At 36.4% G+C, this 23,459-nt stretch overlaps 1 protein-coding gene across 2 annotated transcripts in view; it reads right to left on the bottom strand.

Moving 5' to 3' along the window:
* raph1a (Ras association (RalGDS/AF-6) and pleckstrin homology domains 1a) overlaps positions 1 to 23,459 on the bottom strand; it is a 65,755-nt gene that overhangs the window by 3,623 nt on the left and 38,673 nt on the right. Inside the window, exons 5-15 of one of the 2 annotated variants that reach the window (XM_084122114.1) lie at positions 22,398 to 23,029; positions 20,555 to 20,629; positions 15,919 to 15,996; positions 11,634 to 11,793; positions 6,980 to 7,101; positions 5,744 to 5,809; positions 5,478 to 5,621; positions 3,026 to 3,136; positions 1,455 to 1,553; positions 1,223 to 1,343; positions 933 to 1,072 (exon numbers count right to left, since the gene is read on the bottom strand). In XM_084122114.1, coding sequence (XP_083978240.1) covers positions 933 to 1,072; positions 1,223 to 1,343; positions 1,455 to 1,553; positions 3,026 to 3,136; positions 5,478 to 5,621; positions 5,744 to 5,809; positions 6,980 to 7,101; positions 11,634 to 11,793; positions 15,919 to 15,996; positions 20,555 to 20,629; positions 22,398 to 23,029 — 1,748 coding nt within the window. The remainder of the gene's footprint in view (positions 1 to 932; positions 1,073 to 1,222; positions 1,344 to 1,454; positions 1,554 to 3,025; positions 3,137 to 5,477; positions 5,622 to 5,743; positions 5,810 to 6,979; positions 7,102 to 11,633; positions 11,794 to 15,918; positions 15,997 to 20,554; positions 20,630 to 22,397; positions 23,030 to 23,459) is intronic. The other variant, XM_084122115.1, reaches the window with a different exon arrangement.

Here is a 23,459-nt window from a genome sequence, read left to right as displayed (position 1 = left end):
CAGTGTGTGCATCACAAAAGAGGAGTTTATCCTGTTTCATGTTGTGCTTACCTTCTCTGAGAATATCTCCCATTGATAACACACATCAAACCAAAACACTCCAACCATTAAGTAACAGGTTATTCAAAATACAATACCAGTGCATTGTCTGTTAAGAGTTAACACAAACTATTACAACAGGTGTCTCACACCAGTCCCCAATTACCCAACATTCACAAAAACAACTAAGATGAACCGCCCGCCACACACATCATATCATTGGTTAGTCGCTTTAGAGGTTCACATGTGAGGATTATATAAAAAATATATAGGGCTAGAGTGTGAGGTTTTACCACACTCCTAACCTCAATCCCCACCATTGTATAGCCTTTCCAGACTTGACATTCTCATCCTGGGTAGATAAACAGAGAGGGGACCAATTAAGTAATATAACTGGGGACAGTGTGACATGAGTTCGATGTCCCACAATCACGCAAAGGGTCTTTATTGTGACTCCGATTGCCCTTGCCCTCTGAGTAATTAAATTTGACACTTGAAAGTAGCTGACAATATGATGTCATATCCAAATTTAACCAATTCCACTGAGTAAATTGGAACTCTAATTAAAACACTGACAACATCAAACCTCCTTGTTTTCTTTTTGTTTGGTGTATGCGTTTGTTCTTTCAGGTTTTTATTGTTCTTATATATATACATAAATATATGTATATACGAACATACTTTGCATTGTTCCTAACAATGTCTTTCAGCCATGACTGAATTCACAATGCAGTGATGCACAATGGCCTCTTGTACCTTATAGCTTACATGATGTATAATATTGCAAAGATTTTTTCAAATGGATTAGGATAACAATGACACCATGATGAAGAAACAGAAGCAGAACGAAGCAGAGCAAGTAAAGATTTAAAACAAAGTTCTTCAATGGTCACCTTGGGTTCATCTGCCTGATTGCCTCTCTTCCAGGCCTCAGAGAAGATGGAGCTGACCACACTCTGAGAGCGCACATGACCAGAGGATGTAGTCTCCGACACGCCACTGTCTGATTGGCTAGAGTGGTTGGACTGAGATTCTGTAGGCATGAAAGTATAAATGAATCAAAAGTTGAGTAAAAGAGTTGAATATAGAAACTTGATAATCTGTCTCATAGACAATACACAAGCCTGTTAAATATGAAGTACTGCCTCATATCTCAGGTTACCTGTATTTCTGCTGAACTCACCTGGTAGACTGGAGGAGCTGGAACCAGACTTGATACTGGAGCTGGACAGGGAGGACCAATCATGAGCAGCCTCTGTGCGTCTCATAGCTTCCTGATAGTTCACATACAGCTGCTTCCCATACTGCATTACAAATCACATATATTCAGCCACAAAACTAGCATTAAACACATATTATACATACATATTACATTATACACCAAGCAGGGTAATGTCATTATAACAAGATATCACCTTGGCAATGCGTATTCCGTTGACCCACTGATGCAGTGTTCTGACATCGTCACAGCACAGATACTTGATGTACTGTGATTTCTTCTGAATCTGAGGGTGCTGTGCGAGGAAATCAGAGACATTGAATTGTATTGTCTTTGCGGAAAGCATATAGCAATAGTTTCATATTGTCATATCAGTTATATACACATCATTTTCAATACTGTTAGTGGCTGACTGATGCTGTGCCATATTTTGAATGTGATTTTGCATGCTGGTATATTATTGTGGTATACACCATTTTGGATAAACCCATCTCTAAAGATAAGTAAAAACAACAAAAATTGTATATGGTCATTTGTCAGACAGACTCTTCTTGTCTAAATAGGCAGGTCTTCACAAGAATAAAATGCAATGTGGTGAACCCTTTATGCTGTACTCAAAAATCTGGCTACATGACACTAAGGTCAGAGTTATAGTGGATACATGTTATGTTAAAACAAAGCCAAACACTGACCAAAAACTGTCTATATTTCTGTTTGTCTCACTTCTGATTTCCCTCTGAGGGTGTCTGCACAAACTGAAAAAAATATGTTGTTCAGTCCAGAATTGTAAATTGTAATTCAGACCGAGAGCTGGCTTTTATAGATCCCAGCATTTTAAATGTTTTTATGCTTTAACCAAACAGACAAATGGGAATCTGGAAAGTAGCTTATGATAAAGTCTAGAGATATGCAAGGGCAAACGTTTTTTCTTTTCCTTTTACCACTTTCACTACTTGTAAATGCATTTTTAAGAACACACGGCTTTAAAAGATCCTCTTCCTTTCCAAGAACAAAACAACATCTGATAATAGACCATTTGGGTCTTTACAGCAATGATGTTTTTTTGTTGGCGAAGCCTACCTGGTGACAGAAAATGATAGTTCTGCAGTAGCAATTTATAGATTAGATTATAAACTCTTTTTTTCCCCCAGAATTGTGATATAAACTTGCAATTGCGAGTTATAAGTCTGAATTGGGAGATATAAGCTTGCAATTGCGAGAAAAAATATGTGAATTGTGAGATAAAAATATTGTTTAAATGCTATCCATGTAAAATGTTATAGGTTTAAATATTATTTCATGCTGTAACTGTAGGGCTAATACATTAGATCCCCAAAGAACAGCATATGTGAATATTATGAAGACCTATTGGTTAAATCTAATTGATACTTTAATAGTAGACTAATCATCGCAGGTTTCATCAGTCCAGTCGGTGGCTTGCAACCATAAACTTCTGTGTTTAGTTTCAAAGAGCGTCTTCAACCACAGTATTCTATAAAAAAATTACGATTTTTTTGCATTCCGATTCTGACATCCAAAGGGACAAGACACTTTTTTCTCTTATTCTGTGGATTTTGCCCACTTTCCTACAATTGTTACCACTGTTTTTCTGCCAACACAATGCGCACGCAACTGCAGTGACATAACTGTCACGTCCACTCCCAAATGGTCTATGAGGAACGAAAACTTTCATGCTTTTTAGACCATTTATAACTGCTTAAAATAGAATGTCTGATGCAATGTACAAGGATGATTGCTGTAACTCACCTTCAGGACCATGCAGTAGTCAGTTGGGGCTTTATACTTGCTGCGGTAGTCCTGACCCAAGTAAATATTAACATGATCCAGCTGCAGGAAGCAAACCAGGTCTCTAGAGGCCTACAGGTGACACAGAAAAACAGGCAAAACAATTAATTAAAAAAATTGCACGTTATAACTAAGAATTTTCGGGTTAAATGAACCTGTAGTAGGGAATGCAGGTAATAGCCCTACTATAAACTATGTATAGTCTTCATTCAAATGCTTGAATCTTATTCTCTAAAATATTGATTAAGAATGATTAATTATTTATTTTAAAAACATGCCACACAGTTGACCTGCTGTCTAATTCATTCCTTTGTTTATATTGTGCCAATGAAAATTTGCTTTTAAAATAGAAAAAAAGAGACCTAAATTGACCTTAACTGTTGAATCCACTAGGGGGAGCACTACATTTACAGAAAGTTACATTGAATTGGTGCATAGAAACAGGAAAAACAGGTTGAATCGCATGAAACATATAGCCCTGAATGTTCTTTTTTTGAAGCACTGAAATTCTGTACTTAGTCTTTTGAAGAGACAGTCATATGTGTTAAGCATCAGAGTTAAATATGAAACAGGATGCATATGTTAGTGATGCAGATGGGCAGCAGCTGTCAAACCCAGAGTGATGACCTGAGGATGTACAGCAGCTGCTCTTCTATCATATCTCTCTTGATCACCCTCTTCCTCCCTGTGGTTTGTGGATAATGAGCAGTCACTGGCCTATGTCTACTCTGAACTTGACCTCATTAGCTGATCTCTAAACATGGAAGAGACAGTCAATGTCTCCTTTATCTCCTGAAAAGCACAGGAATTGACAACAAGAGTGTTGCTCAAACGCTCAGATCTCATTCACGCATGTGTGTATTCAGATACAGTCCATCAAGACTTGTGTCAGGTTTGACATCAATGATGTCTGGTACCTAATCACGATTCCCTTAATCTGAATATGTGCTTGCACAGCAGCACAAAATTATACTATTTTAGTATCATGTATATACTATTATACTATTCATTAATATTTTCATTTTATTAGTATATTTTCAGTTTTTTATTTTAATTAATTGAGTAATTTTAGCTTTAGTAATTTTGTTAGATGCTTGTGTAAAATTTTAAAGATTTATTTATAGTATTTCTATATTGCTTTCAATAATTTTTATTTCAGTTTTATTTTTAGTAATTTTCATTTTAGTAGCGATTGTGTATTATCACTGATGACGGGATTTTTAGTGTGAGTGTATCTACACATACATGTGACACATACATACACTTAAGTGCAAGCATAAAACTAACATATGTGCACATAATCCTAAATCTCTGTCATATGTGTACATAATCTTAATTCCACTCGCCTACTAAGAGATCTCTAACAACATAGAGATTCTGGGATTATGGTACGTTTATGGTACGATTATGGTATTATTCATGGTACGTTTTAACCATGAGCATCTCGCTCTGGGAGTGAATCCTCAAAGTTAAAGCACATCCTCAGACAACTGATTAGTGCTGCCCAATTGACTGTAATAATGTAAGTCAGTATATTTTTATTTTTTGCAAAGGTCCTTTCAGGGGCTCTGTAACATGAGCAAAAAAAAAGTACAAAAAATTATGATATCCCCTCTTATTTCGGCTGATCCTTAAGCACTTTTGCAAATGTGCAGATGCTTTTCTGCACTGATAATTTGTGAAGGAAGCACCGAAATATGCATTTTAAAGGGGTCGTGAACTGCATTTATTCATGAACTGCATTTTATTATTTTATGTTTCCTGAGGTATATTAGTATGATTTTTACAACAAAAATGGTCATAATAAATAAATAAATAAATAAAAGGCCATTTTCTACCCTGATTTGAGCACTCTGTTTGAAGGGGCGTGTCTGCTGTGAGACTTCAGTGTAAACACCCACTGCTGTGATTGGCTGAAATCTTTGCAAATTAAATAGCTCAGTATTACATGTGGAACTTTTACTACGTTTTTACCATTACAGCTGTCGAGATTAACTAATAGTGTTAATTTTACCATATTATATTAAGATCTACTCCCATAACATGAAAGATTGCAGAGATGAGCTTTGTAGCCGGTGACATCTGTTGAGCGCATGAATGCAGTGATCTTGTCATTGCAACTCAATTTCTGCAATCTCACAAATGCTTTCATCAGTGCAAACACAATGTAAATAAGAGATCCATTGTGCAGTGTAGACAGCGTCATTGATTATAACAGGAGTTTTGGCGAGGAAGTTTTGAGTTCTGAAACTTACAGCATGCTTTAATAGTACAATGACCTCTTATATGTAAAAAAAAATAATAATAATTGATGAATTTGCAAGTTTGTAAGGGTTTATCAGTTATCAGGAGTGTGAAAGTGAAAAGATAATGAATTTCAGAGCAGAAGAAGAGATACAGATTCACAACTGACCTTGGCTTTACCCTTTGGCACGTAATATAACCCAGAGGCTCGTAACAGGAAGTACCGCTTCTTCCAGGATTTCTTGCCGTCATCTTTGAGCCAGAGCACCCCTTCCATCTCAGGAACACTGATGGAGCTTCCACAAAAACACTCCTGCTCAAAAACAGACACACACCTTTATCAGTGAGTAAAACATGTCTGACATGACCTAGATAAGTCATGCTGTTTAAAGCACAAGAGAGAATGTGTATAAGTAGGTTCACAGTCTGCCTCACCTCCAACAGAGCCTCTTTATTTCTGTCTGCCATTTCACATGTCTCCTTACGCCCCAGCAAATAGTTCTGAGGAAAACAGATGATTCAGGGAGATGTTAATAAAGTGGCTAAGAAAATTATCAGTCTATCACTGATTTACAGGTATTGCATACTAGAGAATTTGCCAAAACAAATCTTTAGATATTTGAACGTGTTATTTTAAAAGGCATTCAGCAAAGTGCAACATAAGAAAACAAAGCGGTTAAACACGTGAATTGACATCTTGTGTTCAGGGTCGCAGCCAGAGACTGGGCAGTGAACACACTTTAACCAGCCTCTGCGGAGATCAATTATTCATTACAGTTCAGCATTTACATGACAGTGACCTACATCAGCCACATATGTCGATAAAACAACTGATCCATAGAGCATTGATGAACTAACCTCTATATTACTGATACACTCTTTGTTGACAGAACTGCACAAATCAATTTCAAGAATCATTTAAACATCACACTACATCATTGCATGGCTTTAAGGGACAATTCACTCAAAAAAAAAAAAAAAAAAAAAAGCTGTAATTCTGAAAATTAATACATTCTTTTTGAAAATGTTGACTTTCACTGAAGCCTTCACGCATCATTAGACACACAACACCAGTGAATAACTAACTTACACTATTATTTAAAAGTTTGAGGTTAGTAAGATTTTTTTGAAAGAAATTAAAACTTTTATTCAGCAAGGATGCATTAAATTGATCAAAAGTGACAGTAAAGACATTTATAATGTTACAAAAGACTTCTATTTCAAATAAATTATTTTCTTTTGAACTTTCTATTCATCAAAAAACTGCATACTAGTTTTCCACAAAAAAATTTATTAAGAAGCAATGTTTTTTTGCACAGAATCAGCACAACAGAATGATTTCTGAAGGATCATGTGACACTGAAGACTGGAGTAATGATGCTGAAAATTCAGCTTTACCATCACAGGAATAAAATACATTTTAATATATATACACATATATATTTAATTTATTCTAAATTAATAGAATAGTATCAAATAAATGCAGCCTTGATGAGCTTAAGAGACTATTTTCAAAAACTTAAAAAACAATCTTAAAGGCAGCAAACTTTTGAACAGTAGAGTATAATACTGTATTCTTTACAAGACTTAAAATGTATTGCACAAGGACAATTTTTTTGCTGCTTTTTGGAGCTAAACAGATATGGTCACTATTGACAGACGGAGTATTACCTGAGGGTTCTTGAAAAGTGCGTATTTCTCAATGCGTTCGATGAACATCAGTCTGTTGGTGCTGTCCCTGGTCCAGTTTAGCAAGTTCTCCACCAGGTTCTCATGATCCTCGAAGATTCTCTCTGGAAAAACAAAGTGTGAACATTATAAAGATGAAGAGACGGTATAATAATAAAAAAATATGTTACTTGCTGTTCATACTGTAAATCAACTAGATCAACTTCAGATTCTTTGACCAGTTATTACTTTCACTTCTCCTTGAAAAATTATCCTGATGTGGAAAAAAGTGATTGTAAACCAAAGATAGACTTAGTAAACAGGCCTGCAAGAGAGGTCAGTAAGGAAAAGTCACATTTATCTAAATTATTATAAGCCTTGCTTGCACTGTCCTGCTCTCTTTGCTCTCTATATAGAGATAAAGTCCCCTGAAGACATTTAGGACAAGAAGTGTGTAGCAAATTGCATGCACTAGACAAATTTGAAATAGGTCAAAACTTAAAAAGCCCACTGAGGTAAATCAAATCCATACATTAACAACACTTTCTACATGGGTACTGCAAGTTCCATGAAATCAAATGTATTATTTAAACAAAACTTCATATATGATAATGTTTTATATATAGGTCGTCATGCTGAGCCTAAGTTTGCTTTGTACATTGAAAAGTATCCTGTCAGACAGGAGATTCTGAAGTTTAGAAACCTTTGCCAGTATATAAAAGGCAAACCCTTAACAAAAGATAACACAGTTTATTAAAGATAAGAAATGAAAAGAGTGAAATCTGACAGATTAGAGGTCTGTCCATTAGGAAATTAAAGCTACTTGAGGAATTAATGATACCGTATACTCCTCTTGATCCTAATAGCTGGATTAAACCAGATTTCATCACACCTCAATGCTAAATGAGTGACTCTTAACCTCATCATGCTCAGCCCACAAAAACAATGAGCCAATAAAGAAATATAAAATATAAGAGTTTGACTATGTGCTGACAGCATGACAAAAATAATTCAAGAACAATATCAAAATTAAATACATGTTTAATGTATGAAAATACATTTATTTTTCTATTTCCTCATGAATATGAGTGTGCACATGCACTCACTCACAAAATAGCTCTAGAAAAGAGCTCCCCTGCTCTTTCTATTAAGGGATTTTAGCATTGACCATCTGGTGGATATTCTACACACAACCACTGTATATCCTTGCCTTCCCCTCTCTGCCTTTTCTCCTTGCACTGAAAGAGCAGAGAGTGGAAAAACAGAAGCCCTGGAGATGTAGGCTACGGCCACACGCATGATCGCTCAGGACCTACATAGAGAGAAGCCCAGCACAAGAGGCCTGTGACTCACACATACATACAACTCTAACAACAACATACCACAGGAAATAAATTTGATTTGTCACTCAGAAAAAAGCAACAAAAAAAATACAAATAAAATTTGTTTACAGTAATGCCTTTACTATGGAAGTGTATGGGGCATCGCATTGCACCAGTGTGAAAGTACATACAAATATGCATGGTTTGAAAGTATAATCTCAAGACTCAAACATTACCTGTGTTAACATGCAAAGTAACATTACCAATTAAAAGTTTGGGGTCAGTAAGATTTATTTTTAAAATAATTAAAAATACCCCAAAAAATACTCTATTCTAATATTCAGGAAGGATGCATTAAAGGAGCCGTATGTATTACAATGGTACAAAACAGATATTAATACTTCAGTAGGATGGTAAATTCACATTATATCAGATAATAAAATACGGTTTATTACTGTAAATTTTAAGTTAAGTCTGTAAAACCAATAACGGGTTGCTACCGTATTTTTGACGGTAAAGTTCTGGCAACCACAGCTGCCATTTTTTTACCGTAAAAATCACGGTTACATTTTTTACAGTGTGGCAACCCGGATGCCGAAACACTACTGACTTTGTGATTGGTAGATAGGTGGAGGGTGGAGCATCAGGCCAAAACACAACATGACAACATCAACATCAGTTGAGGGCTGCAACTTCACTTTTAAATGACAATATCCTGGCCGGACTACTGTTGTCAGTGATATAAGTATTTGAAATGAACATGATTTCTTAATGTCTAGAGACATATCAGGGCCATTTTATGATTAATTAAAATATATTTCTTACATACAGCTCCTTTAACTTGATCAAAAGTGACAGTAAGGATATTTATAATGTTAAAAGGAAAAAAAGTCGGCACACCATGGCTCCAAAAATGTGAAAATTTAATAATAGACTCACAAGAGCTGAACACACCACGCCTTTATACTCACAAGTGACCCCCCCCCCCCCCCCACCAATAAATAAATAAATCAAATTAATAAAAAAATAATTAAATAAAATAATTTAAAAAAATAAAATAATAATAATAATACCAATGTCACCCAGAAAAATAAATAAAGGCAAAGGAAAAAATACTATTATTATTATTATTTTTTATTTTATTTTAATTTATTTATCTATATATTTTTTTTATATATCTTTTTTTTGGGGGGGGGGGGTCACTTGTGAGTATAAAGGCGTGGTGTGTTCAACTCTTAATTGTCTGACGAAGAGCCTACGCGCTCGAAACATTACCACCTGTGTGTGAGTCTATTATTAAATTTTCAAATTTTTGGAGCCATGGTGTGCCGACTTTTTTTCCTTTTTTATTAATTTTCTTGTCGAGCACCCAATTTGAGCAACATATTGCTTTGGATGTGCGTGCTTTTGATCTGATTTTATTTATAATGTTATAAAAGATTTCTATTTCAAATAAATGATGTTCTTTTGAACTTTCTATTCATCAAAGAAATGTGAAAAAAAGTATCAGTTTTTCAGTTCAGTTCTCATATAATGGTGTCAATGCAGGCAGATCAATAATATTGTTGACTATTAAGTGTCCCCATTTATTAATACTTATAAAGCACATATTAGTGCCTTATTCTGCATGACCATATTCTACATCCCTTAACCCTACTCAATGCCTAAACTTAACACCTTACTAACTATTATTAAGCAGTAATTAGGAGTTTATTGCGGCAAAAGTCGCAGTTAATAGTGAATATGTGTTCCCCAAACTAAAGTGTGACAAAAATGTTTATTGAGCACCAAAACAGCATATTAGAATGCTTTCTGAAGGATCAGGGATAACACTTTATTTTACAGTGTCCTTGTTAACTTATATGTTTAATTACACTGTAACAAGGACACCTTAAAAGAAAGTGTAACTGAATCATGTGACACTGAAGACCTAAGACTGGGGTAAATTCAGACTGCTAAAAATTCAGCTTTGCTATCACAGGAATATAGTAATATATTATTATTTTTAAATATATTGAAGTAGAAAACAGTTATTTTAAATTGTAATAATATTTTACAATATTACAGTCTTTACTGTATTTATGATCAAATAAAAGCAGCCTTGGTAAACATACAGTAAGAAACTTATTTTAAAACCATTAACAAATCTTACAGACCCCAAACTTTTGAACAGTAGTGCACAGTAGCATTTTAGAGTATGAATTGGGATTCAGGTTTTCATTCAATATTTAAAACTTTTCATAAAATCAGTAAAAACATAAATTTCCTCATGCCTTCCACACCTGTCCTGACCATCATCAATTCTACTGCCTAAAATAACAACTTCTAGTATTACTATTATGAAATTAGTGGAACTAGTTATAGTAATATTTACCTAGTCTAGTGCTACCCCTTCCACAGACTGCACATGATTGTATGGGATAATCCTATTGGGATTTCAGACATAGATTTTGCTAATCTATACTCGCTGCTAATCTGCACCGATCAAATAAATCAAATAGGACTGTTGTTATGTTTTTGAAGACCAGCAAAAAATGAAAAAGATTTTGTTTGCAGCTGAATTATCATCCAGCTGTCGCTGTGCTCGATCTGGGGCAAGCCTGACCACATGACTTTAATCCCTTTTTTAATTTGTCTTTATTGATTCAGTCTCTCTTTGGATGATACTTCAGACTAGTCAGTAAAGGAATGGCCTACCGCGCAACATACCACAGCATGTGCACTACCTGCCAGACCACGAAAAAAAAAACAGTAATATTGTAAAATATTATTAAAATGTAAAATAACTGTTTTCTATTTTAATATATTTTAAAGTGTAATTTATTCCTGTGATGGCAAAGCTGAATTTTCAGCATCAGTCACATGATCCTTCAGAAATCATTCTAATATGCTGATTTGATGCTCTTGAAACGTTTCTTATTATCAATGTTGAAAACAGTACTGCTGCTAAATTGATGCATTTAAAACTGTTACATAGAAAAACAAAACAAAAAACAGCAATGAGATAGAAATCGTCTGTAACACTATGTCCTTATTGTCAATTTAATGCATCTATGCAAAATAAAAGTATTAATTTCTTTATTATTTTTATTTAAAAATCTTACTGACCACAAACTTTTGAATTGGTAGTGTATAAATCTACACATTTTCCACAAATGTCTTTTTTTGTGCAACGGTTTGAAAGAAAGACCAGTTTGCTCCATGTTGGTATATTACTGTGGTACCAATTCCAAATTTACGTTAAACATGTATAAAAAAATAAATAATAATAATAACATCCCAATTACTGGGCTGTTCTTGGCCAAGTCACAATGAGGACCAGACAGAGGTCTTACCCGTCTGGAGTTCAGTGATGATTTCCACCAGAGACCAGTCCAGGCTATACCCGCAGTGAGATTTGTCCAGCAGGTTGTCCAGCACCTGACGTACAGTCTGTCTCTCATCCACCATCATAGTTTTGGAGCTTTCATCTGATAGGTGCACTCGGATAACCAACTGAGGGGATAGACAGAACATGACAACAGTTATGTATGTTCAGGAGCGCCACTGGGGTTTCTGAGCCCCCTAGCTAACTTTCTGTGTGCGAGGTTACAAACGTTTGTTTCTTTTCTATGTGCGTTTCCCAAAAATGCACTTCACATGAACGATATTGTTCATGAAGTGCTGAAATGTCAATCACTCATCACTGTAACCTCATTACGTTCTATAATTTTTGGCGTAATGTTAATTTTTATTTTATTTACCTGACCATAAGATGATTAGCGTTTATTTACCTAAATATTCAAGGTAATTATCAACATAACTAAATCTGGGTCTTATCGGGTCCATTCGCTAAAAGCATTTTTTTCAAATTACCCGAGACCCAAAGACGCTAATATAAGACTCATCCCGACACTCGTGAAAGCTTTGCACCCGAACACACTCGAGTCTTGGGTCGGACCTTGGGTTTTCGGATCCAAGTGGACCTGTGAAGACCTTTACCAGGGGCCTTTGAATCATCCTATTCTTTCACCCCTTTGACATTTTATTGGGGAATTTGGCCTTTTGTAAGCACTTCAGGCAAACATTCACCTTCAACATCAACTGCACACAAACAAGATTAAATGAAATAACCCTACTACATACACATCCCCATTTTAGTACAAACAAATATCTGAGCAACAACAAAAAGCCTGTGAACAAATAAATCACATAAGAAACCTCTCTCTCTCTCTCTCTCTATGACATTACAGACATTATCGCAAAGCCACATATACATACATATATGTGAAAAAGAAAGTACACCCTTTTGGATTCAATGGTTTTACATATCAGGACATAATAAAAATCATCTGGTCATTAGCAGGTCTTAAAATTAGAAAAATACATCCTCAGATGATCAACAACACATGACATATTACACTGTGTCATTACTTATTTAACAAAAGTAAAGCCAAAATGGAGAAGCTATGGGTGGCAAACTAAGTACACCCTATGATTCAGCTGCTGGTAGAGCCACCTTTAACAGTAATAGCTCGAAGGAATCATTTTCTATATGACTTTATCACTCTCTCACATCATTGTGGGAGGAATTTTGACTCACTCTTCTTTACAACGTTGTATCAGTTCATTGAAGTTTGCAGGCATTTGTTTATGCACAGCTCTCTAAAGGTCTGGACTTTGACTGGGCCAGTGCAACACCTTGATTCTTTTCTTTTTCAGCCATTCTGGTGTAGATTTGCTGGTGTTCTTAGGATCATTGTTGAATGGCCCAATTTCGGCCAAGCTTTAGCTGTCGAACAGATGGCTTCACTTTTGACTCTAGAATACTTTGGTATACAGAGGAGATCATGGTCGACTCAATGACTGCAAGGTGCCCAGTTCCTGTGGCTTCAAAACAAGCCCAAATCACCACCCCTCCACCACCGTGCTTGACCATTGGTATGAGGTGTTTATGCTGATTTTCTGTGTTTGGTTTTCACCAAACATGGAGCTGTGCATTATGGTCAAGCGTCTCCACTTTGGTTTTCTCTGTCCAAAGGACATTGTTCCAGAAGTCTTGAGAGTCGGTTTGTTCAGATGCAACTTTGCAAACATAAGCTGTGCTGCCATGTTCTTTTTAGAGAGAAGAGGCTTTCTCCTGGCAACCCTTCCAATCAAACCATACTTGTTCAGTCTTTTTCTAATTGTACTGTCATGAACTTTAACATTTAACATGTTAACTGAGGCCTGTAGAGTCTGAGATGTAGCTCTTGGGGTTTTTGCGAATTTCTCTGAGCAGTGCACGGTCTGACCTTGGGGTGAATCTGCTGGGACATCCACTCCTGGGAAGATTGGCAACTGTCTTGAATGTTTTGCACTTGAGAATAACCTTCCTTAATGTATAATCAAATTGTTAAAATTGTTTGAAAATGGCCATATGCCCATTCCTAGATTGATGGCAGCAACAATTGCTTCTCTAAGATCATTGTTGATGTCTTTCCTCCTTGGCATTGTGTTAACACACACCTGAATGCTCTAGAGTCTAGACCAGCAAACTGCCAAAACTTCTGCTTTTATAGAAATGATCACACTTGCTGATGATCAGTTAATCAAATATGCCTGACTGCTACTTACCCTCTGAATTCCTATGAAAGCAGTAAGGATGTACTTGGTTTGTCCCCCATGGCTTTTCCATTTTATTTTGTTAAATAAACCATGACACTGTGTAATATGTCATGTGGTGTTGTTCATCTGAGGTTGTTTTTAACTCATTTTAAGACCTGCTAAGGACCAGATGATTTTTGTAATGCCCTGATACATAAAACCATAGAATTCAAAAGTGTGTGCTTTCTCTTTTACGTGATTGTATATGATGATATTGTTGATAAAATGTATTTCTTTCTAACAACCAGTTCTTTCTAACTGTCATTTCAGCAGACCTGATTCAACAATCAATTTCCGTCATTGCTCAAAAATATACACACACATATTTATCAGATCATACTTAGTGAGATCCTTTGAGCAATATCTGAGAGTGACAGCTTCCTCCCCGAGCACCACCCCAAATCCAGCAGCTTTTTAAGTTTCTACAAGCTTGTATTTCGGATTAACTGTGGATTTTAGGAGCGTATTTATAGTGATTTCACTGTGAGGGAGCAGCCTTTAAAGAGACACAGGCTCAGATTTTGCACTGTGACAGTGACCTGACCCAGAAAACATTCCATCAGGGCTGCTGCTGACCCACACACACACACATTCAGAGAACAGACACTGAGGGACAGTAAGGCCACGCGGCCGCACGTGCACAGACACTAATCCCCTCAATGTGTTTAAGTTGCCTTGATCATCTGGTCTTGGCTGTTTGCATCAACATAGCCCTGTTTCACCTCCTCAGATAACAACACAGAACCCTCAGGAAGTCCTGACACAGGACATCAATTTATGACTGCACTTATATCGACTTGTATACTTGCCAACATAGACAGAAGAGTCCAATGTTATTCTTAAGTCCAATATTATTTTTAACGACCATTTCCAATACTATATTATTATTGATTACATTGTCCAGTAAATTATATGCAGAATCAAAATTATGAACAATATTATTATTATTATATTTTTGGACAGCAACTAAATAATCATTATAAAACGGATAGATCTGGTCCTTTATAATGATTGACTGAGCCGCACTCGAAGCTGTTGTAAAATACTCTATAAAAACACACACCTGTGACCTCACTGCATCAGTATAACTGTGTGTGTCATTGCTGAAGAACAACTTTGACTGGTGGAAAAATGATTGAATTATAATTTGCTTATGCATAGCTGTTCTAAAACCACTGTAACCCATGGCTTCTTGAGGCTTATTGCTTTATTTGAAAACAACAATAAAACTTTATTATTACTACTATTATTATTATGAAAGAACCATTAACCAAAATAGAAAGTGTGACATTCGGTCAGAAATATTGGACATCTTTTTTAAATGATTACAAAACAACAATGTATCATATTTATATTTAAATAATAAAAACAAATATCATTATTATTATAATTATTACTATCATAAATCATAAGTATTATGTTTTATTATTATTATTATTATGAAAGAACCATTAACCAAAGAAGAAAGTGTGAATTGGGGACATATTTTTGGGTACTCATTAGAAAACAACAATAAATCATATAAAACAAATACTCTTATTTTTTATTATTATTAATAATAATAATGTTATTTTTATTATTTTATCATCATCAATAATAATAATAATTGTTATTATTATATAATTATTATTATTATTGAACCATTAACCCAAGTAAACTATCAGTAAAAAATATTGGTCAACTAGCAGAGATTGGTTAATCTCTACTAAAGGCAACACAGCCCTTCTAAAGCCAAATAACTTGAATAATTCTGTGAATATGTGCTATAAAATCATTTCCCAGGTCCCACGAGGACTTGATTTAGCTGTGTAAGTGTGCTGCATTACACTGCGATGACCCACTTCTACACTACACCACTGCACATGCTGAAGCTGATATGAAAACTAAGTAGTATGAGCAGTACAGGTTGTTAAACTGGAAATATTTGTGACCGGGCTTGTGTCAGTTCAGTTAAGATCTATTTACATGTAAGCAAAACTCGGCTGATCATCTCACCTTTTTAACCTGAGCTTCCTTTATCTTCTCCAGAGCTACTCGGATCTTCTCAGCTTTCTGTTTGGCAGCTTGTTCCTCCTAAAGACATACAAACACAGTCACCAAATGGAAATACATTCTGAATTATTGTACTGGTATGTGGGGTTCCTCACGACTACTATATGGTTAAACATTTGGACATTTGATGAGCTATAAGACCCAGAGTGCACAATCCTCACATTTACCTGACTTTTCCAGCAAGACGCCATTGTAAAAAGGGTTATTTTGACCTTGAAGAACAGTTTATACAAAGTATAAAGAGGAAAATAAAGGCTTAAAAAAAGCAACACTAAGACATCTGTTGGTAAATACCATCTGAGCGCTCTTCTCCTGGCATTTGCATCTAGTAGCCCTTTAGCAATCCCTAATACAGATTCACCTCAACAGATTACAGAAAGCTGCTTTTCAATAGTCACATTTAGATTTATAGGTCCAGTCGAACAGAAAAATATCCCATCGTAGCAAGTCTGAAGCTAGCCCACATCTATTCCTGACTGTTCTGGCCATTGCTGAGGTGTGCAGATCCATACTCAGAGCAGTTTAATGTCCATGTAAATCCGGAATGGTCATCGGTGAGATTACTGACGAATAAATGACCGGAATCTTTGTCCAACAGCATAAATGATTCCCAGAGAGAAGCTCTTCTGCCCAAGAGCATAAAACGCATCTAATACAACCAGCAGAGAGGTGGAGGATGGGCAGATCTAGCTACACTTTACTACCTCTCGTCTACTGGCTAATCTCTCTCTCCCTCTCTCTCTCTCTAAAACAAAGAGATGATCCCTCCCCTTTTACTGTCAGATACACTTCTATCAAGCCCTCCCCTCCTCTGTTTCTGTGTGTGTGTATTTGTGTGTAGTTGCTTTAGTCTGGGTTTGGGATTGTGCCACATCACAGTGTATTATCCTCTCACACTGAATAACACACAAATACACATGAGAAAACAGGGCACATAAAAACTGACTGCAGCTACAGAATCATCCTAAAATCTGGACACACACATGCCTCCTCATTTTAACTAACAAAATGGCAAATGAGGGAATTACAGCTCAAGCCTCTTAACAGTACACATCCTCCCCTGACTAATGCTGAGCACGGCGGCTACAGGAATATCAAACATGCAAATAGCATCATATTCATAATCAGAGCCATATACATTTACTCTTACTTATTTTTATCAGATTAAGAGATTTAGTATTTAGTTAATAGTGTATTTTCTTCATGTTTCTGTGGCATGAGCTCACCGACTCACAGACAGCATGTGGAAAATAGGACATAGCTGACACAGAAACACACATATTAAAAAGAAGTGTGTCCCAACATATTCTTCTACAAGAATGGCCTGATCTGATGATCAGAATCCAGATATTATTAGTGGCTTATGGTGATACCACTACTGAATTTCAAGGCCTCAAGGCCTCAATGCCAAAACTGAATGACCCTTTGTTTAAGAAGAAAAAAAGACTTGTGCTAAAGCGTCAGCAGAAACTGGCCAGCAGCTGTTCTCCTGACCCATAATTCTACATCACAAACCACCTGGCAGCAGAAACTACAATTATCTGTATTACTCCAATATCAAGGCTTGTACAGGATCCAAGGTTTTTCGGAAATTAGGAGACCAGTGCAGCTTTTGTAGTGCGAGGAGAGAAAAAGAAATCTCTGTGAACAGGTGTGTCCCCTGAGGGCAGACTTAGTAAATAAAAGTGGAGAGGAGGAGTATGACGAGAGACATGAACCCAGGAGCTGTAGGTGTCAGAGCCTCACAGACATTACGTGACGTCAGCATAGTGCGTATTAGCGGTGAGTCACAAATAACAGCTGAATCTGAATACATTTTCACAAGACTGTGAAGTTTGTTGACTTAAGGATAGATTCAAGCAATTAACTTGACAAGAACTGAGTATTAATTTGCACCACCTTGTGAAAAAGAAGTGTGCTTAATGTGCACTTGTAGTGTACTTCAAAACTTAAGAGTATATTTTAAAAAAAAAACTTGCCGATAATAATATTAATGAAATAAAAGACCACTTTCATTTCTGTTTCTTAATACACTTAAGTACTTTTTAAAAGTGCACCATGTAAGATCTGCTGCTGCTGCATGAATAGACATACCATAGCAGAAATAGGCAGGTGGAGCTGGGGGAGGTAGAGGGTTTCAGAAGAACTCTGATAGCAAGCTGTAGGACCAGCCTACAGCAAACACTGAACACTTTAACTATCAAAGACAACATAATTATGAAATTACACAAAGATGTACTGAAATCCTACATAAATGGTTCAAAAAGGCACTCAATTGCATTTAATATAAATTTAAACTATAATACATTTATTTAATTGTAGTAAATATGTAATTAACATGACATTTAGTTTGCACTTAAGTATATTTTATCCGTAATAAGTACTCTTTTTAAAAGTACGCTAAAGTGTGCTTCTTTTTTCACAAGGGCAGTCAGTGATGAACAGACAGTGTCAGAATAAGGACTGAAAATCTAGGTAATGAAACCTCCCGAGTGCAAAGAGGATTAAAGGCACGTTCACTCAACTCCTGCAACCAATCAGATCATCTCAACCGACTCCAAGCCTCGCTAATGCCGCCACAACACAGCTGACACACTTTAGATAGTGTCCACAGCAAAACAGCAAAGAACAACACAAGAAATGACAGTGAAACTTCACTTTCAGCACATTCATAAACAAAATTCTCACAGATGATTCGCCAAAATGTAAAATATAGTTACCATGAGGTTGTGTTGGGTTTAACACATTATAAATGTGGTTATCAGCAGTGGACGGCACTGGTTAGGCTTCCATGGGTCGATACGCCACAGAACAGTTTAACAGGATGAGCCGATCTGAGCTAAGAAAGCTTAAATCCTGCAAACTGTTTAATGGAGGTTTGGTTTACAAACATCTTTTGTTGAGCAGGTAAATCCTCAAAAAAGTGTAAACAAACACTGGTTGCTAATGGGAGCGCAACACTTCTGTGTGATGGGACTGCAGCCCGCTGTTTCTGAAGAAACTCAATCTCTACCTAGAATCCATCTGTTGTGCTGATCATGTCACTCGCTACCTTGCGGGTCCGTCTGCCACCTGTCCACAGCTAAACGATCTTAGGGTGTACCTATCTAAAAAACAGGTACATTCAAACCCTGAGGGAGCACACAGTCATCACTTACAGTCATTATCACAGATGTTGTGTTACATAAGCAGTGACGAAACAAACTTTCCTTCTGTAATAACAGAAGCAATGATGCTGATCTAACAGCAATTATAAATGATCCATTTCCAGTTTTCAGCCTCATGTCCTAGTATAATACTTTTTCTCAGATGTCCAAATGTTTAACCTCTAAATGGAATGAGCTCCCCAAAATCCTTTAAACATCTTCATGCATATTTAATTATTTGATTTGGACACTCCGCAGTGCTGAAGAGCTGCCGATAACACACAGCTCAAAACTTATTTCAAAACATGCACGCATGAACATGCTCTCCAGATAAACCTTAAGTAAGATAACAGTCACAGTGCAAAACAATTTGTTTTCACGAGGATATCTCAGATGCTACGGAGCCCCTAAGGAGACATGGTGATTAAAAAAAAATGAGATGGAGTAAAAATGATATTGCAATGCTTTTGCGTTCCCCCTAGAAAACTTGCTAAAACTATAACATTATCTAGCAAAAGAATTGTGTTCCTTCGAGAAAGGTATTAAAATACCATTTTTCCTCCCATTTCACATAATTTTCAAGCGAACGCAAAAGCATTACATTTTATCTTCCCAGCTTCCCTCCAAGCCCTTTAGGGGCTCAGAACAGATTTAAACAACCCTCACTAAAATGACAAATTATAAAATGGATTGATTCAGTAAACGTCATGTGTAAATGAACATGATAAAAACATGCACAACAAGATTTTAAAATTAATCCATGAACCTCTTTACACCAAATTCTTTGAGTTCTGAAATATTATACTTTTTAATTCTGTCAGGTCCGTTTTTTTTTCTCATGATTTTGAGAAATTAATTAGCATTTATGCATTTGGCAGATGCCTTTATCCGGCACATTTGAGAACATTGCTTACTTTGGCTGGAATTAAACATGTGACTTTGGCATTTATTCACATGTCCAAACTTTTTTTTTTTTTTTTACGAGAATTTTGTGCAGAAAAATGTTCATGAATATTTTAGCATTTGTGTTGTTTACTTGTCAGACTTGTTGTGAATAGGCCTTAAAACGTAGTGCACTATGACTATATCAACATACATAAATGGAGAGTTTGAGTTAATAGAGTCCTGAACATTCTTGTTTTGTTATAGAACAACACAAACATTGAATGTGATGTGAAGTATCCATGCACATCATTTTGCATCAACCATTTATTCTGATTCATCTAATGAACTTTGATTTACTGAACTGACTAGGTAAAGACGAGGAATCAGCATGACGCCTTTGTTTCATTAGAAGAGCTTCCTTATGTCTTAACATAAAGAAAACCGATGGAAGAAAAATGGGTGAAAATGAAACATGCTGGCATGCATAGAGGGGTTAGGAAGCCACTAGGAGAAACTCAAAACATCCAGAGGTGGAAAGAGGGCGTCACCTTGGTCAGCAAGTGAGAGGGCTTTCCTGCAATGCTTTTCAGAATGAGAGAGGTCTCCCTGTCCAGATACGAGTGCTTTGTGCAGAAAGAGAGGAGAGACAAGAGTCATTAGTGCTTTGATTAATAAACATTAATCATTGTTCATAGTGTGAAAGCATAGGGGAAAATTGTGAGCAATAATCACTGCAACTAGATTATGTGACAGTTGCATGTCACATAACATATGATTCATTTCTCTATGGACAATCACTGCGGTTTGGTATAAGATGCCATAAGCATTTTATTTTGCTTGTTTGTTCTTTTTTTTTGTAATAGAGTGCGCAATTAAATGATATGCTTAATGATTAAATGTAGTAATAATAATTCATTGAAATTGATGTCAAAATAATCTGCTAAATGATTAAAATACAATAAAATACCCAATAAAAAAATAAACAATTATCATGCATTTTATGTAATCTGTATATCAATTATTGCACACTTAGTGTACTTCACAAGTACTTTATAGGTATCTGTTATTTCAGTTGATCTTGAAAAGAGACTCTCATTGGCTGGGCCCTTTTAGCCAATCAGAAACTTCAGAGAAGTTAAACCAATAACAAAACACTGGGTTTTACATTTTCAGGTTTGTTTATATGACTTTGGAGGGTTTGGGAAAAATATATGTGGTTGGGGTCGGGTGTCCAGGTTTAGCAAAAGTTTGCAAACGACTGAATCACTTATCTATCATCAATCATCTGTAGGTCAATCATGTTTGTCAGTAAAAATCTGTGGGATAGAAGGATAGATTAGTGAAATCCCTCCACATCAATCTTCTCTGTTCAACCAGAGAGTCAAAGGAAGAATGCAACTCATTGACTGCATTCAGACAGCTTTAAATAGCTTCCTAAATCATTTCATCTGTGATCACACACTCATTCTGTTCAATTCACAAAAGCTGCCCGGACGAACATCAACAGGGGCAAAAATACTAATCAATGTTTTTTTGGCAATGTGAACTAGCCTTAATGAAAAGAAATGGTGCATAATGGCTTTCATTTAATTTAAGAAATAAAATGTAACTGATAACTGATGCATTTGAGAAGTCTGCATTTATTAAACCTTTAAATATTTGGGTTAGACTACTATCAGCAAATAAATACAACCCAAACTGCTGCAAAAATCACTCATCTGTGTAATTAAGTCTGCAGTCAGGGTAAAAGCCGCTTTTATTTGCTTTTTCAGTCAGGGATAGAAACAACTCATTTTAATGCTTAATCTGCTCTGCTAGAGGCCTGACTAACTCGGTTCCATTCCAAAACCTACACAGGCAGCTTTTTAAGCACTCGAGACTGTTGCAACAGGTAGACAGCATAATCAATGTCAATAATAATCAATATTCTCAACCCTTTTGTTCTCCAAGGTACCCTACTGTACTCAAAGAATATTCAAAGTCTTCTTCCAGTTTTTCATCATTTACTAGATAAGGATTACAGACTTTTACATATATTTGTCTTCAATTTCTACCCCATAAAATATTTTAGAACTTATCATAACTAGAAAAATGTGTCATTATACAAATGCCCACAGAAACTTAATACAATTTTATTAATTTGCATGACTTTTCTAGGTCTAGAAATGACACTTTTAAAGATAAAGCTCCTATATATAGGTGGGAACACTGTTCCTTCAAAGAAAACTTTTTTTTTTTGAAGGGGTGAATTAAATAAAAAAAATCTTGATTTTTAGATTTTAGTTGGTTTATTTTAAAACGTGTTTTGTCTTATTTTAAATCATTGCATGTATCCTTCAAAGAGAACCCATGTCTCCGTTAGAGATTTGAACAACACGAAGCACTGTTTACCTCTGAACTCGGCTGGTCCTGTCCGTCCTGTAACCCGTCCTGATCAGACTTGGGTTTATCGATGTCCAGCGAGTCCATGCTGGACGCAGAAGCAGAGTTAATACTAGAGCGGGAGGAATGGGCAAAGGACCGCACCTCATGCTCCGTGACCGTACCCACGGACCCTGTCCTGCGATGATGATGATGATGATGGGAGGCCGGCCGCCTCACGGTGGAGGAAGAGTACGGTGCCGAGATCGTAGAGCCCAAGGATGTGGAGCTCTGCCTGGCTGCTTCGTCCATGCTTTGGGAGGCTTTTTCCAGCTGGGCTGTGATGTCATCCAGAGAGAAGTTGGATGCCAGCGAGGGTCTGCTGGTGGCGCTGCCCACTCGGACCGTAGATGCGGGCGAGGCGCGGGTACTGCTGCTGGTGCTGCCGCCACTGCTACTCGCCCCTCCGCTGCTGCTGCCCGTGTGCTTAGTGCTGTGACTGCGGCCGGCGGGGGGCTTCTGGCGGACTTTGGGGTCGCCGGCCAGTCCGAGGCGAGAGGAAGCGCTGCTGGGCTTACCGATGGTGCTGAGCTCCTGCTCGATGGAACAGAGGTCTGCCATCAGAGCATCCAGATCCACTGCGTCACCCTGGTTCAGTGCCTCTGTAAGGAAACAAACATACACACACCAAACAAACATGTAAACAAACCAGCTTACTTTAGCATGCCAATATTTATTTTTGTCAATTAACTAAACTCCTTAGCAAACCCTGTCTGTTTTGGGCAGATGCAGAGTTCTGTGACCATTTTGTATATTCCTAAGGGAACTTTTCTAAACCACCATGAATTCTAGAGGGGAAAATCTATTTTGAAATAATTATTATTTAATTGTGAGTTATTGTTGAATACACTACTGTTCCAACATTGGAGGTCAGTAAGATTTAGTTTTTTGGATGAAATTTGAAATGAAGTTTTATTCAGCAAGGACACATTAAATTGACCATGTATAATGTTACAAAATATTTGTATTTCAAATAAATGCTGTTCTTTTAAATTTCCTATTAATCAAGTAATACAGATTTTTTTATTTTTT

The sequence above is a fragment of the Abramis brama genome (genome assembly GCF_963993115.1).
Source record: "Abramis brama genome assembly, chromosome: 8".
NCBI lineage: Eukaryota > Metazoa > Chordata > Actinopteri > Cypriniformes > Leuciscidae > Abramis > Abramis brama.
Note: the sequence above shows the minus strand (reverse complement) of the source record. Positions and strands in the feature narration are given on the sequence as shown.